At 53.8% G+C, this 19,032-nt stretch overlaps 1 protein-coding gene across 2 annotated transcripts in view; it reads left to right on the forward strand.

Annotated features, from left to right (window-relative positions):
- Positions 1-370: 370 nt before the first annotated feature.
- The window catches only part of LOC124233133 (integrin alpha-11), a 116,705-nt gene continuing 98,043 nt past the window's right edge, over positions 371-19,032 (forward strand). The window contains exon 1 of one of the 2 annotated variants that reach the window (XM_046650271.1): positions 371-618. In XM_046650271.1, the coding sequence (XP_046506227.1) occupies positions 567-618 (52 nt within the window). In that variant the 5' untranslated portion in view covers positions 371-566. The remainder of the gene's footprint in view (positions 619-19,032) is intronic. The other variant, XM_046650270.1, reaches the window with a different exon arrangement.

Here is a 19,032-nt window from a genome sequence, read left to right on the forward strand (position 1 = left end):
GGGGGGGGGGGGGGGGGGGGGGGGGGGGGGGGGGGGGGGCAGGGGCATGTCTCAGAATGGACGTTGGAGGGACATCCACTCCACTCGGCCAAGGGAGACCTGAGTCACAGCCGCTGTCCCCGGGTCACCCCTTCAGCTTTGCGAGGCTCTTTCCTCTGGGAAATGGCATATAAACCACTTTTCCTGAACAGACTGAACTTGGTGGTGGTGGGGTAAAGGGAGGTGCTGCGCGGGGGACGGGGTTCCCAGGAGCGGTTCTGGGGTTTTCTCCTAAGGCAGAGGTGAGGTGGAGGCAGAAGGAGAGATTTGGAGACGGCGTCGAGGCCGCAGCCTGCCGCCTGCCCAGGTGGCAGAGGGGCCGAGACGGGACCGGAGCCAGAGCGGGTGGCGTCCGGCGCCCCTCCCCGCCGCGCGGCCCTCCCACTTCCTCCGAAGGAGCGCGCTGTCAGGGAGCCGGGCGCCCGCGCGCACTGCAGGCTCGAGGCGCCGCGCCGAGGAGGCTGCCGCTCTGGCTCGCCGCCCCCGACGCCGCTCCGCACCGGGCACCCGCCGCCGCGCCGCGCGCCATGGACCTGCCCAGGGGCCTCTTGGTGGCCTGGACGCTCAGCCTGTGGCCAGGTACGTGCCCCTCTTGCTTCCCCTTGCCCTTGGGAGCCCCCGCCCCCCCGCCTTGGCACGCCGGGGCCTCGGACCCAGCTGCCAGGAGAGGGACGCGTTGCGCGGCCCAGAGTCGGACCTTGGCTGCTCTCGGGGACGTGGGTTCCCGGGAACTGGCTGCAGTCCAGCGGCTCCGCCAAGTTCAGGAAAAGAGGGAGACGCGCGGAGGCGCCTTGGAGCTGGGACTTCGGTGTGTTTGGGAAAAGTTGAAGAGGTTCGAGTTGAAAAGCGCCGAGGGCGGGTGGCCCCACTGGACAGCCTGGCCACCTCCAAGGGCCACGCCGGGGTTGCCGCACCGCCGGGACGGGGAGAGACGCGCAGAGCCAGCCCCGCTCGGCTGCCCTCCCGCCTGGCGCGGAGAGAGCATCCTGAAGCGTGGAGAGCCAGGCGCAGCGGCCCTAGAAGGCTGGGGCAGACCCCGGAGTCGAAAGCCGCCCGGAGTCCCTCCGGCGGGGGACAGAGGGAACCCCCAGGGCAGTCGGCTCCTCGGCGGTGGCGAGCAGTCCCCGGACCGGCCAAAGGCAGCGGGGTGCAGCTCTGCAGCCCAGGGCCCCCGAAAACGTTACCTGACGCTCGGGGTAGGGACGGGGCATCGCCCCCCAGCCCGCGCTCAATTATGCAATGATTCGGTAATCCGGGGGAAGCCACTGTCGCCGAGACGCGCGCGCCGCCGCCTAATGCACTCCAGGTGCCGGGGCGCAGCGGGGACCTCGGGCTGGCCAGGCACGCGCCCGGGAATGAGAGGGCAGCCCTGGACTCTCCGCACTGGGGCACCTGGACCGGGCTTCCCCACACCCGGCGCCCCGGCCCGACCCTCCACATAGGGGCGGCGGCCAGCAGCGCTGTTCTAAAGGCCCGAGAGCTTTCGGGGACCCTCCTCGGAGCAGCTGAGTGCTCCGGTGGGGACCAGCGGGGGCCACCTAAGGGATTAACCGCCGGGCCTTCTGCGTGGGCTCCAGGCTGGGGCTGGGGCGGGGAGCAGGGGTGAGATGTGGTGGCAGTGGGAGAAGCACCCTTAGTGGAGACCCCGTAGCCTGCGCTCCTCACCCAGGTCCAAAGTACCACGGCAACAAGTGCACCCCGTGTCAGTCTATAAAGGAGCTTCTGAGAGGGTCTGCAGTTGAAAGGGCCTCTGGCTGGTGGGCTTCAGTTCAGATCCTAGAGTCACAGTTTACAACCAACGTTGAGGTATGAAACCGTCGGGGTGAGGGGGTTTGAGGAGGGCAGGGGAAGAGCTGCACCAGGCGGGCATACATCTAGAACCCAGCTACAGGAAGGGCCAAAGGCCATTCTAGGTCATTTAGACAGGAGGGGAAACAACTACAGGAACTATCTTTAAATCACAGGAGATCCAGCCAAAGGAAAAGGGAATGCACCCCTGTGTGACTCCAGAGGGGTGGAACCATCCCGTCAGACCCGGAGATGGAGTGGCTGCCTGAGGGGCTAGAGAGAGTCTGGACCTCAGGAAGCTAAGAGCAACGTCTTTGGAATCAGACCCGGCTTCCAGTTCTGGCTCTGCTGCCCACTAGCTGCACAACCTTGGGCAGGTTATGCGATCTCTCCAAGGTGTCTCCTCCTCTGTGGAATGGAGGGAGAAGTTCTGAGTTCATAAAGCTGTCTGGATGATTAAGTGAGGCACCGTAAGAAAAGTCCTTAACACAGAGCTGGGTGCACAGTAGGACTGGAGCAATGATTGTTAATATTGTTGTCACTTAAGCAGAGGTGGGGGGGAAGTAGGGGAGTGGGGTGAAGGACAGGGACAGGATTTGTGACTCACAGCTCCCTTTATATGGAGAAAACCATCCCTGAGTTATGTCTGGTCAGTTTGGGTTCTTGAAATATGGGATTCATTAAACATATCAATCAATGTTGGAACAACATCTGTTTGCACGGAGCTGGGGGTGGGGCTCAAGCACGTGTGCAAACCCGGCCCTGCCTGGAGCTGAGAACAAGGCAAGACTAGGGAAAGCTAAACAGAGGCCCTAGGGAGGGAACAGCACAGAGAAGCTAAGGGCTGCTGTTCAAACAAGAGAAGTGCAGTTCCACTTGGATAAGCAAAGGGGGCTTCCTGGAGGAGGAGATATCATTTGAACCGGGCCTTGCAGAAGTGTGTAGAATGAGGACAGAGCTTAAAGTAGGACTGTTCATATGTCAGAGTGTTATTTCCTGAGACTAGTTAAAACTCAGAAAGGCAAATATTTTTAAACCACAAAGGTGACTCCCGTCAGTCTGAACTCTGAAGATTGGAAGGGTCTCAGGGGTCGTTGAGTCTATTCCCTTGGCTCCAGAGCAGGGTTGATGTTGATCTCTCATGTGTGCATCACGTGCATTCAATGTGAGGACTACCAGGAAGTTTTCCTACTGGTGACGGCACAGTTTGGCTGCGCAGGGGACCTGTCACAGGCCAAGCTGGGAGTGAGTCCCCATTGAGGCCATTGTGAGTTCAGAGCCTCCATCTTTCCAGAGCTTCTGCTACAAGCTGGGCAAGATGATGGGGTGGGTAAACTATCAAGAAAGCCAGAAAAAAAGTAGACAAGTCCAAAGTGATAGCTGACATTCAGAGAGAGCAGATCCATGGATCAGGACTTTCCTGTTAAACACATCTGTATAAGGGTTGATGGGGTAATGGCTCTTTAAAAAGCCAGTCTTTACTGAGCACCTGTTATCTGCCATCCCCAGAAAGACACACAAGGAGATCAGACAGCATGGGAGTGAAGGCCCTGGGGTCTCAGCCTGGAATGGGTCTGGGCTCCGCCAGCGAGGACTCTATGCCCTCGGCAAGTTACTAAACTGCTCTGTGCCAGGGCCTGCCCGGTGGCACAGCGGTTAAGTGCACACATTCGGCTTTGGCAGCCCTGGGTTCGTCAGTTCGGATGCTGGATGCGGACATGGTACTGCTCATCAAGCCATGCTGTGGCAGGCATCCCACATATAAGGTAGAGGAAGATGGGCATGGATGTTAGCTCAGGGCCAATCTTCCTCAGCAAAAAAAACAAAAAACAAAAAAAAACCCCTGCTCTGTGCCTTAGTTTTCTTACCTGTAAAATGGGGATGATCATAATAGAACCTATAGAGTTACCCAAAGATTAATGAGCAAATGTCTATAAAGTGCTGGAAAGTTCCAGGCACATATTAAGCACTCAAGGAAGTTATCTTTCTTATCATCACATTATCAGTGCACAAGGTACTGACCATTCAGTAAGGGGTCTAAGGATGCACAGAGATGTAACTTCCAAACTCAGGTCCATAAGAGAAGTCTAGAAGAAGTGCTGGGGTTCTGGAGGCTCAGAGGAGACAGAAATGCCAAGGCTCTAAATAAACCTAAGCTTTCCTTGCCCCTGCCCCGAAAGGCCTCGCCCAAAGTCTGGATCATAATGGGAACTCAGGGAGTTTTTGCTATAGAGGCTGCCTTAAAGTCAATATGGTCTGAGTGTGAGTGTTTTGGGGTGTTGGAGAGGAGAGAAACCAGACGACTCAGCGTGGCACTTGTGTGTCCTGGCGGGTGGGGCTCCTATGCCACAGGAAAACCGTGTGTGGCAGAAGCACGGTTCTAGGCACCACAGATGCACAAAGACTAAGATCCCAGCCCTGCTCTCCAGCTTTGGAAGAGCAGGGAGAGAGACGAAGTTTGTCACCTTGCCTCCCCAACTGCCCATCCTCCTGGGAACTTGTCAGCCAAGTCTCTCAGCTACCATCAGCTGAGGAGCTTCTGGACCCTTCCACACACAGGCCCTGGGGGCCCTAAAGAGATGGGAGTGGAATATCACCTTCTTTCTACTTGTTCACCATGCCGATCTCTACCCAACAGTGAACCCCTGCAGATGGGATGTCTACCTCCTTGCCATTCTCATTGTTCTCAGCCCACCCACGCAGGGCTGTGGGCCCTTGGGGAACTCAGACAGCTGCTCGCCTTCGTTTTGCCCTCTGGGAGCCTCTTTCTCTCCCTCCAGGAGAGGGAGCTTCCTCCAGCAGCAGGGAACTTCCCTTTCATGCTCTCCCCTGTCACCTAGGACAAAACTGTGTTCTGAGCTGGTCTGGCTTGGCTCTTGCTGTATAGAAGGGAGTTTGGAGAATTCAAAAAGCCCTCTTTTCTCTCCATAGGCCTGACTTCGGAGATTATTGTCTCACTATAGTTTCAAGATCTTACTTTGTGAGTCAAAGTTGAACATTGTTCTACTGCAATTGCAAAGAGAAAGGATCCATCATAATGCCCCCCAGGCAGCGATGGCCTTTGGCCGACTCAGGCAGCCCAGCTATAAAATAAGCTTTAAACATGCACTAACACAGTTCAAAAATGATCTCTCTGCCATTTTGGTATCTCTGCCTCTACCCCACCACCACCAGACCGTGGGCTCCATCAAGGATTCATAGCCATTTGAAACTATTTTCACCCAAATAATTGGGAGCTCCAAAGACTCCCAGGCACCCTCAGTACTGAGTGCTTGCTTAGAAAGCTACGGTCCAGGTGGGGACCGTCCCCAACCTCCATGATGTAAATCCTAGCTGAATTCTTAGTTGAAAGCCCAGAAGTTTGTTACCAGTGAGGGGAAAAGGGGAAGAGAGAGACTGGAGTTGGTCATCTTGTAAACCAAAAATAAATAAGCTCCCCCCAAATTCCATGAATGGTTTGCATACTGTGTACTTATGCTCTGAGTCACAAGGAAATAAAATCCCACCTGGAGGAAAAGGTCAGTGTGGTCAAAACCCCTCGCTGCCTCTGTCCCTCATTTCATCCTTCACCCTCACGCTTACTGAGCAGCAATAAGCATCATCGCATGCACGGCCTGGAAACCCAGCTGTCCACGTGGGTGGATCCAGGATAAGCCCCTCTGGGCCTCATTGTCCTCGTAAAATGGGGAGAATAACGACCGCACGTGCTGATGTATGTTAGACGATCTATCAGTGGCTCATTTATATCAAGTGCTTAGAGCAGCGTCTGCCACTCACTCAGCCCTCCAGTACCAGCAGCAGTGTTTACCCTTCCCATCATGGATTATTTGACTGATGCCAGGCACTGTGTCAAGCACTTTCTTACGTCTCGTCTAAGATGTGAGAAATGGCTCGTCTAAGGTCATGCCGATAGAGTAAGAGGCAGAATTGGGATTTGTCTGACCCCAAAGCTGCTGCTCTTAATCCCTGCATGATATCTCTTCAGGAAATGGGCCCAGAGGGCATAGAAAGAGAATAAGATGCCCTTGCTGAAGGAGTTGTCATCAGGGAAAATGAGGTCAGTGCACAAATGGCCATCCTGACAGGGGCACTGGCCCAGGAGCGTCATCGCCCTCCTTCAGACTCAACCAGACAGTGACGCCTCGCTTATGATGCTGGCTCAGTGAGCCGTGGTCCTTACATGGTGCCGAGTAATGTGGGGGCCTCTCTCCCTCACTTGCCTCCCCTGCTCAGGGCCAACAGGAGCTCACCTCCTGTCCCCAAGTGCCCAATACTCTGGGCCACTGTGACTGCCCCAGGGCTTCCTCTCCAGCCCATCCTCAGGGTCCAGGCTGGGCATTCCTCTCCCGCCTTCCCTGCCTCGGCTCCCATTCCCCTAATCAAAACCCGCTCTGAGCTCCAGGCCTAACGAGTTACTTCATGCTGAACAGCACTAATGAGTGATGACAACTTCCTGTGTTCTACCGGAGCAATTCGCATTTTAACTGGGCTGTGCCCTAAGCCAGAGGAGTAAGGGGCTAATGGTGGAACTTCAGGCACCAGGACCACCCAGCAGATGGAATAGTTGAGGCAGGGGGTCCTGCCTGGCATGGTCTAGCCCTTCAGCCCACTACTCCATCAGCAGTCAGAGGCGTCCTGCGCCGACCCTTGTGGACAATGGGCAGCCTCATCCTGTAATGCAGAAGAAGCCAGCCTGTGGCTTGGCTGATGCCGCTCTAAAGCGGGCAGAGGTTTTTCCACGTGGCATGTGGGGTGAGTTAGGCAAGTTGCTACAGTAACGCGCTCTGGGATTCCAAACAGGATGACACAGGGAAGGGGTTCCTGCCTCGGCAGCTGGGGCTGAAGGCTTTCTCGCCCTAGCAGCATCGCCCAGCTGGACCAGACTGCCAGAAATCCTGACCCTGCAGATTTCCAGGGTCTGTTTATTTGCAGATCAGGAGGACTGGGCCTCAGGAAGAGGAGAGGCCATGGAAAATTCATGAAATAGGCGAGTGAGTACAGCTCCCAACAGTCTGCAAAAAGCACTCCATTGTTTATTCCATCATTCAGGATAGGCCAGGTGAGGCCAGAGGCCCTGCCAAGGGTGGCATGTCCATTAGACAGATGGGGAAACTGAGGCTCTTAAAGGTTGAGTGATTTCCCATGATTTTCCCAAGATCACATGGGAACTCAAGGAGGTCTTCTGGCCAAAGATGAGGTTAGGAACCTAATTTGCTACTCTCATCAGAGGAACTTAAGGAGTAAGCAATGCTTCAGCCAAAGGAATGATGTTCTAATGGTAGATTTTCTACATCTGTGTTAGGCAGGTAGGACAAGATCATTGAAATCATTCTCTGTGGACCTCTGGGGGTGTCCCCAATCTCCACCATCCTCCCTTTCAGCCTGGCTCATCCCCATACCCTCAGACCATTGCACCTTCCTCCTCTCAGGAAGAAGGCCACAGAGCATTATCCATCTCCTCTCCTTCTACTGGAATTGCTCTTTCCCTGGAGCTCACAGCCCCTCATATTCCATGATTGGTGGCAATCATAGAGTGCCATGAATAATTTGCAGACAGAGCTCTTCTCTGAGTTTAACATACACACCACTTACCACACATGCAGGACCATGTGCACATAATCTGCAGGACACAGTGCAAAATGAAAATGCAAGTCTCCTTGTTTAAAAATCATGAAGAATTTCAAGATGGCCACAGCAGAGCATTAAACCAAGTGGGGGCCCTTCTGAGGGTGGGGCCCCAAGCAACTGCACAGGCTGCACAAGCATGAAGGCAGCCTTGTTCACCTGGTTCTCCCCGCAGGTCTGTAATTTGGCAAGGAAGGCACCATGATGCCACTTTACAGATTAAGAAACTGAGTTGCTTGTCCATTTGGCCAACATGTCCTGAGCACCCACGAAACCCCAGGAACCTCCAGGTTCTGGGGATTCCAAATTAGATAAGACACAGGCTCTGCCTCAAGGAACTCGGTGAGAACCGGAGGTGCAGATTACACAGACTACAGGGCTCATGAACGTGCTGGTCTCCACAGAGGGCAGGGCTGTCCATGGGCCAGTCCTAAAGGCACACAGCCGGGGCTGTGGGATGATTTTTAAGCCATGGAATTCAGAAGACGCTTCTGTCTCCAGTTACAGCCCCAAGACCTCTTTGAGAACCTTTCTGGAGGACCTTCAAACATTTGACACTTGGCTCTGGAGTAGCCACCTTGGTGAGTGCACGAAGCCAAACCTTGCAACGCTGGCCTCCCCACAGGTATCTGTGCTGCCATGGTCCCGCCAGGCAAGCACTTCTACAGAAAGCGTCACTCCTCAGGTTCTGTTACCTGCCCATTTCGGCCTCTCCACTTGGTCTATCATGGAATTGCAGACGATCAGCAAATCCATGCCTGGGTGAACAAGAGAACGATGGTGTAAAACAAAACCTCTGCCCAGGCCCTACCCCAGAACACATCATCGCTGCCCACGGTGGAGCCCAGTATTGGAATTTTTTAAGCTCCCCAATAATTCTAATGCACAGCCAGGGCTGAGAGTCACTGTAGTCCTCTAACCCCAATCCCCAATCAAGCAGAAGAGAAAGCACTGTCCAGGGAAGGGAAACGACTTGCTCAGGGTCACACAGCCCCCAGTGGTGAAGCCAAGATCTAACCAGTCCTCCTGAATCTCGATTCTTCCAGCCCGCTTCCCCAGCCTGCAGCTGCACAGGATTCAGAGCGAGGCGGGGCTGGAGAGGCAACTTGGACTCAGAATTTGAGAGGCTGAACGCAAGCCGGAATTTGAGGGTGGGGGGTGGTAGTTGGAAGGTCTTACTCTGCCAGTCTGTGTCCCCACAAAGCCATAAGCTATTGATCCCTGTGTGGTCCCAAGCTGGAGACCTAGGAAAGCCAAAGAGGGACCACAGGGACACTGATTGACTGAGGATCCCAGTCAGAACTGCCCACAGACAGAGGGACCGGCCCAGGGGCTGGGGGAGTGGAGGTGTCCAGCAGGGGTTAGACGAAGCCCATTAGGGTCATTCTGACCCTGAAATCCTGGGCTCCCCCAAAGCTGTCGAGAGTGTTCAGGTGAGGGAAGTGCCTGACTCAGGATGGGGACCTGCAAAGCGAAGCCCAGGCTGGGTGGGAAAGCGATGCTCCATCAGGGAGAGAGAGGAGGCTGCCTGGGAGCAGAAGGGCTCTGGGACCTCCCTGAGGCTCCAGCCCAAACTCAGGTGTCGTTGTCCCTCTTGCCCCCACCCATCCAGACCTCTCTCAATAGCAGCCAAAATGAGGCAAAAACACAGACTGGGTTGTGTAGTGACTCCCCCGCTTGAAACCCTCAGTGACTCTCCACTGCCAGTAGATTGAGTCCAGACTCTTTAATAGCACTAACCAGACCCCGAATGGCTGGCCCCAGCCTGTGCTTGGTTTCACCTCTAGGAGCACCACGTGCACGGGCACCTGCACATCCTACAGCACCCCATGTGACTGAGCATCTCAGTTTCTCAAACACTCCAGCTCTCTCTGGTCTTCATGCATCTTGTTCTCTATATCCCATTCTACCTCCTCCTTTCTCCTGGCTGCCCCCCACTTAGTCTTCAGGTCTCCACTTGGGCACGACTTCTCCCTGAAAGCCTTACCAGACCCCCCAATCAGACCTCAGAGCCCCGCTTGTGTGACCTCAGGATACCCTGCACTTCGCCACCACACAGGATTACAACTGCCTGAACATCTCGCCCCCCTGGACCGAGAGCAGAGACCACATCTTCCATCAATTTCTGCATCCCCAGCTCTCACACAGTGCCAGACATAGTAGGTGCTCAATTAACATGAGTCAAACGAATGTAAGAACTCTGTCCACGTGGACAGAAAGATATTGAAGGGCAAGATAGTTGTCTTAAATTTATTTGCACCTGCACCCCCAGGAGGTAGTGTGAGCCAGGCCCTGTGCTAGGTGCTCTGGGGATAAAAGATAAGAGATAAGTCCTGTCCTTCAAGGAAGTTATGGTTTAGTAGGAGAGAGACCCTTGGGTAAATAACTATAATATAAGGGAGGAAGTAATAAAGGCTATAAGAGCTCCAGACAAAGGACTCTGGGATTTGACTGCTGAGAAAGAGATGGTTTGCAGGAAGGAGAGAGAGTCTATCTGGGCAAACGGCCAGTGTTTGGTCGACAGGATGCTGGAGTAGGTGCCATGGGAACTGCAAGAACGGAACTGAGGCCATTGAGAGAGGACCAGAGCGCCAACTACGGCATTTGGATCTAGCAGATGGGGAGCCACTGAAGGCTTTTGAGGGAGGGTAGTGGCATGTTCTAATCTGTGTTTTAAGAAGCTCCTGGGGGCGAGGTGGATGTGACAGGGCAACAACTGGGAGCCAGAGCAATAGGACGGCTATGCAGCGACCCAGGCGAGAGGACACAAGAGCCTGAGGGAACAGTGGTGAGATGAAAGAGGAGGTGTGAACCGCTGGGAGGCAGAGTGGCACAGGGCCTGGTCACCAGGGAAGGAGAGGGGTCTGGGAGGCCACAGGGCAGCGCCACTGACCTGAGGAGAGAAGATGGGAGGTTCGAGAAGGGTGAAGTTGAGTGGGTTCTGGACGTGTCGACTTTGCGGGCTCTTGGGCAGGTGGAGGTGGCCCTCAGACAGCTGGAAATGTTGGCTGGGAGCTTGGAATTGAGTCCGACTGGAAATGTTTTGACTAGGAGCCTGTCACATAAACGCCCCTTAGTGGCATGAGGCCTGAGTGAGAGGGAGTGCCCGCGACACAGGGCCTCTGGTCCCTCCATCCCCTTTCCAGGCCCAGAAGCGGTGATTCATGCCCCAAACTTAAAGAGAACCCGGATTCTGATTTTAAAAGCCTTTCAGAGCAGAAAAAACCAAGGAGAGGGCCAGGCCAGACCACAAGCCAAACGTCAGCTGTGGAATGTGCTTGCTGCTGACAGTGAGGCCAGCCAGGGGCAGACATTGGCAGGCTCAGCAAGAGGCCCCTCTGAGTGTCCCGAACGTGTCAAAATTGTCCCTGAGATTGTCCCTGCTCCTTCCTCTCTTGTCAGTGTGGATCTGGCTGTGTTTTAGCTCATCTTAGAGCTAGTCCCTGCCCTCATGCCGCAGCCTGTCAGTTCCACTGGTCCCACTCCATCCTTGGTGAGAGAGCTCCGGCTTGCCTTCTGTTTGCCCTGCTCTGCTCAGCCCAGAAGACTAGGACCAGGAGGCAGGCAGTGGTCTGGGGGCTGCTGGGGGGGGGGCACCCAGAAAGACTCCTGTGGCTTCTGGCAACAGCCACCTGACTGGGCCCCCTGCGTCTGCCCTGCCCCTTGAGGCTCTTCCACCACCAGCCAGAGGGAGGCTGCTAGAATGTAGGTCAGATCATGTCATGTCCCGCCTCTGCTCCAAGCCCTCCAGGGCTCCCCTTCTGTCTCTGAGGAAGAGCCTTCTGTGATCTGGCTCCCCTGCCTTTCTGACCTCATCCTCTACTCCTCCTCCACTTGCTCCACCCATGCAGTCTCTGGAATGTTCTTCAAACGTACCGGGCGCTGTAGGCTTTGCACTTGCTGTTCCTTCTGCCTGGAATGCTCTTCACCAATGAGACTTCTTCCTTCAGGCCGTTACTCCAATATCACCCTCTCACGGAGGCCCTTCCTGGCACCCCTACTTAAATTTCAGCCTCGCCCTGCATGCACTCCCCTACATGAACACCCTTCCCTGCTTTGGTCTCGTGGAGGTGTTTCCCATTATCCAGCATTATTGCCTATTTTATTTATCTGCTTGTTTATTGCCTGTCTCCCCCCAACAGAATGTAATCGTGAGAGCAGGACTCCTGTATGTTGTGCTCACTTAGGTATCCCAGGGTCCAGAGCAGTGGCGGCCAGAGTCGGCGAGTAGTAAACAGTTGTGGAATGAATGAGTGAGCCAGTGAAAATCTCCCCAGCGGGCTGCACCAGCCTGAAATCCCATTAATTAATCCCTGTGGGACGTGCACAGCCTCTCTCCCATCACCCTTGTTAGGGCGCCACTTCCCTAGGTGGGCATGCGCTCCGTCCTGACACCTCCGAGGCCGTTTGCTATTAGAGGCTTGCTTTCTAGAAGAAGAGGCTGGCGGCAGTGGCAGATGGGCAGGACAAGGAATGTAGCTGAGGGGGAAGAGGGGCTCTTGAAGGAAGAAGGGTCTTGAAAGGGGCAGATCGATTCAGAGCTGCAGCCCAGGCTGGCCCAGCTGGCCCCATCTCTTCAGCACTGTTTACCGTGACCTAGAGAGGACACAGGGAGACTGGGAAAGGCCTTGTTTATACCCAGTGGAAACCTGGGTATCTAAGGGGACTTCCCAGGAAACAAGGGGGCGGGAGGGCAGGAGATTAAAATGCCTCATTCCCCACAAGAGGGTAGTGATTCAGACATCATCCATGTACCGCACAACGTGGCCGTGTCATTTAGTACCCAAGAAGGAGCTGGCAGTGCCCAGAGGCAATGGCAGAGGCTGAACGGTAGACCCAGGTTATGGCCCAATCCCTGGGAGCCACCAGACCAGAAGCTGCCCTGGTGGCTTAGGAGACAGGATGAAACCCATTGTCCAGGTGGAGAGATTGAGTCTGAGCCCAACGAGGTTCGTATTAGGGGTGTGTTCCACTCACTTGAATACCAGCCCTGACACTTATTAAGTGTGTCACCTTGGGCAAGTCACTTCCTCTCTTTAGAATGTGCCATGGAAATTATAATACCTACTTTGTAGGATTAGTATGAAAAATTAGAAATGATACTGATTAGCAAACAAAATATCCAGCAGGGACGAGGTGTCAGTAAACATTAGGAGTGACAGTAATCCTTGCTCACGTTCGCTGAGGGCTTCTAGGAGTCAGGCTTTGCTCTCAGCACTCATCTCACTCATCCTGTAGGAGGGGTGCTGCTGTCCCCCCACCTTAGACATGAGGACACCAAGGCAGGTGGTTACGTAACTGACCCAGGATCACCAAGGTGGTAAAGGCACAGCCTGGGATTGGAACCCAGGCCGATTCTGAGACGGCAGTTCCCAGAGCTTATGTGACTTGCCCAAGGTCATGCAACTGCGCTAAACAAGAGAGCCGGAGTTCAAATCCAGGTTCGATGGTCCCAAAAGCCCACCTTCTTTCCTGCTTTGCGTCTGCCACCCACATGACTTTGGCCATGTCTGTGTATCACCTTGATGACTTTCACGCAATAATTTTCCTTAAATTGACTTTAAATCAACTCCGTCTTTTTACTTAACCTTGTCCTGAGCAATAAGCACTGTGGAATCTAAGTTTTGATTTGCTTGTCATTTTTTTAATACCCACTAAATAAACACACGAGTAGTCAAGTTTTAATGTTCTCTCTTGTCCCATCTAAACGCTTCTCACCACTCCGCCCTGGGGGACGCCGGGTTACACTGGGCAGCCTCAGGAGGACAGCGCTCCCTAGTCCCCGCTCCCCCAGAGCTGAAGTATGGCAGGGCTAGGTTTGACGGGGGCAGTTTTCATGAGACGGCCGAGACGCCTTTCAGCTGATTTCTCGGTTGCCCGGGCTCTCTCCTTGGGCGTGTGGTCAGAACCCCTCCAGGACCACGCCCCTTGGCGTTCACTGGGAGGAGTCTAGAGAATGGCAGATGTCCAGGCAACAGGAGTGGCCACTTTCGCCAGTGCTCAGCCCACCCCAGGGGGAGGCCCAGGAGACCCCTTTCCCAGCGCGTAATATCCCGTCGCTTGTTGTTTCTGCGGTGTTGTTTGGCTTGGCAGCAGCCCCACTCAACTGGTCCCCATGGCTGATGGGGGTGGGCCAGGGAAGAGGGGTCTGGCCAGGGTGCCTCCCTCACGAGGGTAGAGGGAGCTTTTATGTGGAACCAGAGGCCAAAAGCCCCAGATCAAAGCTTTGCTGAGCCTGGGGCTGGCTGGAGGTGGGAAGGTGGGATGGAGAGAGATGTGGTGGGGATGCAAAGAACCACTGGGGAGGGCAGGCCAAATAAGTCTGTTGTCCCCGTGAAAGAGGAAACTCCCGAGCCTCTCTCTGATAAATGTCTGTAGTGGATGTAGGTTCAAGCGGAAAGGATATTGCTGCTTTCTCTGGGCCCTTGCAGTTCCAGAAAGGTCTCTTCTCCCAGGAAGCCCTCCTGGACCACTGCCGAAGTGACAGCCCTAGTTCTGTGGGCTTCTCGACCTCATCTTACAGCAGCACCCCCACGCTCCACAAGGCTGCCTTGCCCCTTATGCGGTGGGCACCGTTCGCTTCCTTACCTCTTACTTTCTCCTCCTCTGTGTAGCATCACACCATCCTGCACAACTTCCTACACCCCCCCTCCTAGGATCTCAACAGTGCTTCAGGCAATTCACGCCAGCCGGCACTCTCTCTTCAGATCCTGCCTCTGCTCAGCCTGCTGGGCAGTAAAACAACTACAGACTAATGTGCACAGCAGAGTTCACGGCTGATAGAATGTTAGACCTACGCCACCCCTTGCTGATTTTTTTAGGAGAGGCTGCCTGAAACCACCATGGCTTATCCCAAAGGGACCAATCTGAGCCAACCCTGATGTTACCAATGTGGAAACCCCAGCCTGGGGCTGGATTGCTCCCTCGATAACTGGACCCTTTAAGCCTGGGGTAATGAAAAAGCCTTGGACTGCGGACGAGGACCTCTGGGTCAAGTTCAGGCTCTAGTACTAAACTTGACTGAGCCGTGGACCCTCTTAAGACTTCCATTCAGTCACTTCTAAAATTAATATTTGACTTTCACCTTTCCAAAAGCTTTTTGGAGGCTGTGCTTCTGGGAACATTTCCTGAACCAGAACCTCGACTCTGGTTGTAAAGCCACATGTAACATGAGGAAGAAGAGGGTCTCTATTTTAAAACAACTTCATCTAGAGCCCAGGTGGACCCAATGCATGGTGGGCCCCTCCTCATTCACAGGTCCTGGGCCTCAGGGACCTCTTGAGAGGACTCAGTAATAAGTATCTGCTTGGGAGGAAACTTGGAACCTGAACATCCCAGACAAGTGGCCACCTTCTGCTTGTATCCTTCCAGTGACAAGGAGCTCACCACTTCACAAGGCAGGGCTTTATTTCCTAGCAAAAGCAGATGAAATCATGAATCCTTAACTCTTCTACAGACCTGAAAGTGGCAGTAAACATTTCGCATAGTCTTGAAACCATAAGGAACTCCACTCCCCAGTATCCTCCATCCGCACCAAGCCCAGCCAATGGCATCCAGCTGAACTTGGGTTCTGGTGGATCTTTGTTGAGCTCTGTGCAGCCGGAGAACTTTTCAGATCTTTGTGGGCGTGTACACTGCAGGGCGGGCCCTGCAGGCTTGGAAGGGAAGGGCCCCCACAATTCCTTTTTTTAGTTTACATTCAAAGACCAGGGGCAGACAGGCCCAGCAGTTCTCCGGGTTCTCACTGTCCTATTTCCTCTCCTCCAAGGGAAAGCCCTGCCACAAATTGCATATCCTGAGCCTTGTCTTGCTCTTGCTTTACCCCAACACTCCCTGGGCTGGGACTAACCCGGGATGCACAAGGCTTTTGATCCACACACGCATGACAAGCAGGAGACAATCTTAGGATTTGGAAAACCAAAACCAAACTGTCTGAACTCTTTGAGCTGGTTAGTATGTCAGGAAAGGGAGGGACTCAATGTCCAATTCGGCTCCCTTTGAAAGGCCAGTGGCCAGGATCAGAGTGGGTAGGGCTGCCACGTACAGCTCTGCAGGCCGTGCACTGCATAACTCGATCGACTACAATGTAAACAGCACCCCCTGCAGTTGTGTAGTGTAGTGCAGGGACCCGGGAATTGGGGGTAAAGAAAATGGTAACAGTGTACCTAAAGGGGCTTCATTCAATCCTATGTGCAGACCTAGAGAATGAGCATCCAGTCCAGTGTGTGCCTTTTACCAATAGGAAGAGGAAGAAACTGACCCAATGTTGTGAACCAGTTAGAAGTCATGCTGGGGTTAGAACCAGGGCTTCTGAAGGCAAACCCAGTGCTCTAACAGCCCTCCCTCCGTGAGGCTCTGAGCATCAGGTTCACTTCAACTCCTTGGCAGGTTAGTGTATGATGCTCGTGAATGCCTCTGTGTACTTTTTTCTGTCTTTTTTCACAAATGCATGTTGAGCACCTATTGTGTGCTGGGCATTGTTCTAGATGCTGAGGATAAAGTGGGGAGACAGACAGATATAGTCCCTTCCAGTGTCCTGCTGGTAAATGTTTGGCAACCGGTTCTGGCTCTTGGGATGGGGTGGGGAAAGTCCTTACCTGTAGCATTGGCCAATTACTGTGGTGTAAATCCTCCCGCCATGGTCAACGTTAGCCGCCAGTGTGACCTCACTGAAAGGGAAGATGGCACTCATTCGGCTCTTGTGAGCAGGATCCATCACAGCACTTCCCCGGTGGAACTTAAACCCAGTGAGAAAGGAGACAGTGTCCAAGCAAGCAAATAGCTCTTGTAGCCATCTGTAATTATCTTGATTGTAAAGGAAATAAAGAAGATGCTTCGAGGGAGAATAATGGGTTCTCCATAGCACAGTCAGGGAAGATCTCTCCAAGGCCATGACATGGAAACTGGAGGTTGAGAAGGAGCCGGCTGAGCAAAGCTCTTGGAGAAGAGCGTTCCAGGCAACGGGAACAGCACATGCAAAGACGTTGAGGTGGAAAAGGCTTGGTGTGTTTGAGGAGCAGAGAGGAAGGCAGTGTAGCCAGAAGTCGTAAGTGACGAAGATGGTGGCACAGGAACAAGCAGATCCTGCAGGGCCTGGTGGGCCCTGAGGAAGGGTCTGGAATCTACCGTAAATGCAGTGGGAAGACCCTGGAGGTTGGTAACCCAGAAAATGCCAACATCTGATTGGCATTTTTGAAAGACTTCTCTGGCTGCTGTGAAGAGCATAGCTTGGAACTGAGCACAGTTAGAATTGAGGGGCCAATTAGACAGCTCTTCAAAAGTCCAGGCACAAAAGCATGAGAATGACTTGGTCTGGGCAGTGTCGGAGGAAACAGAGAAGTGTGTACACATTTGAGGGGACTTGAGGGGTAGAACCTATAGCTTTCGTTGATGGGAAATGAAGGGAAATCCTCAGGAACACTCTCCAAGCTTCTGCCTTGAGCATTGGGGTGGGTGGTAAAGCCAATCCTGAGATGAGGAGCCCTGGAGAAGCCAGTTTGGAGGGGAAGCCCCGGGGCCCCTTTTGGTCCTGTGAAGTGTGAGATGCTGCGAGACCTCCAAGTGAAAGTGCTCTGTGGGCAGCTGGACGTTGATCATGGGGCTCAGAGGGCAGGGCTGGGCTGGGCTGGGCTGTGACCCGGGGTCCTCAGGAGTTTGGGCCTTTTGAGGTGAGCGGAGGAAGGTGGGAGCCCCGGGCCCAGCACACTCAGCAGGTCCTACAGGTGTAAATGTGGGGTCACACCTCGACTCCAGTTTTCCATACAGTAGGTGTGTATGTGTGTATTTTAGTTAATCAAGACTTTATTGCACTTTAAATGAACTTACAACACAGAGATTCGTAGTATCGATATTGGTGTTTTTATATCCTTCATAGCAGCTCTTGAAAACTTAAGGAAAGTGGTCCATTTTGATCACTTTCCTACCTAGAGAAAAGGATAAATGATGTAAGACAGAAAAATACATTGGGTTTCGTAAACCTGTGAGTCTTACTCCCAAAGGAGGTGATACCTGTGTTCTCAAAGGCGTGAGACGGCTAGCCAAGGCTCGGACCAAAAACAATGTTAATTACAGCAAATTTCAGCTTGCTGTTTCCTGTTTTCGATTTTTAGGCCTGTTTTCCATGAGCTTAACATCTGCTTAACCAACACCTTGGCAACCTTCTGATTTCTTAAAAAAATAAAAAGGGCAGCCCTTGCTCTCGCCAGCAGTTGCTCCTTATTTCCATCTCCCCCCTCTGGAAGCTTATGCGATGTCCCTATTTCAGCCGGCATCCCACCTGCTCAGCAGGCATTTGGTCTCCTCCACACACCCCGGTGATGGGGCCCTCCCTGTTCCATAGGCCGCCCAGCCCACTCTGATTGTCTCTGAATTGGAGAATTATTCCTTACACAGGGCTACACATGCTTCCGAGAGTTGAGGGGATGCTGTGTACGTCTCACGTTAGCTGACATTCATTTATCTAGCACAAAGTAAGCCTACTTTGGGAACAGAAGAGTTTTTTGATGAGACAAGGAGACTGAAGCAGGGGAGAGGTAGGCCGGCCAGGGCAGGGGGCTCTGAGGTCTCGGGCACCCAGTGTGTATGAGGGCACGGCAGAGCCCGGCTGGAGAGAGCAGAGGGTGGATTGACAGAGGGCCCTGGCTAAAGGGAAGGCAGCCCCGTGTCCCACCTGCTTGGGTCCTTCTTGGATGAATATCAGGTTAATTTGATAAGCTCTTCCATGCTCATTCATTCATTCGTTCTTTCATGAGTTTGCTCAGTCGACTTTGTGGAGAGCCTGTTGTGTTCCAGACACTGTGCAGAGCGCAGGGGTGAGGCAGGACAGAACCCCTCGGCTCAGTGGAAGTAGCCTCCCTTTGGGCTCCAAAGACCAGGTTAGCATAGGGTCTGCAATGCTTCAACCCAACGAAAGCTTTGCAAACAGAGCTATCCCTGATCCAGCTGGTGAGCTTCAGGCGTGAAAAGAGAGTCTTGTCCAGCCCCTCCAAGGAGAGCTCTCGGCTGCCCTGCCTTCCCTCTCAGAGACAGCCTGCCTTGATGGGGCCACTCGCAAGGGGTAAAGGACGTGTTGCCTGGGAAGCAGACGGGATGAGACCTCGGCACCAGCAGCTGGGCCATGGGCAGGTCAGTCCTGGAGCCTCCGTTTCCTCTCCTGCTTCGTGGGGACAAAAATCGTTAATCACTCGTTAGAATTAAATGAAATACTGTACCGTGGCACCTGGCCTGTCCCTCGCAGTTGGTAGATGCTCCGAGAGTGGCAGCTGAACCCCAGTGGGAGGTTCAGGGTAGGGGTGGAACAAGAGCGCTGCCCAGGCTGGGGTGGAGGGGCTGGATCTCTGCTGCCAACGTGCCCCACCAGCTAGAAGACCTTGGTCACAGCTGGTGACCTTCCTAAGCCTCCGTTTCCCATTAGTGAAGGAGGCCCCAAGCCCACCCTCTGTGTGTGTGTTTGCTTCATGTCTGAGTGCTTCCTGTTTGTAACACGAGGCATCGGGAGCATGCAGGTGCATACACAGGATGCTTCTTGTCCTCTGGACCCTCCAGCCCAGGTAGGAAGGGTGGGTCAGGAGGCAGAACACT

The sequence above is a fragment of the Equus quagga genome, unplaced genomic scaffold (assembly GCF_021613505.1).
Source record: "Equus quagga isolate Etosha38 unplaced genomic scaffold, UCLA_HA_Equagga_1.0 153_RagTag, whole genome shotgun sequence".
NCBI classification, from domain to species: Eukaryota; Metazoa; Chordata; class Mammalia; order Perissodactyla; family Equidae; genus Equus; species Equus quagga.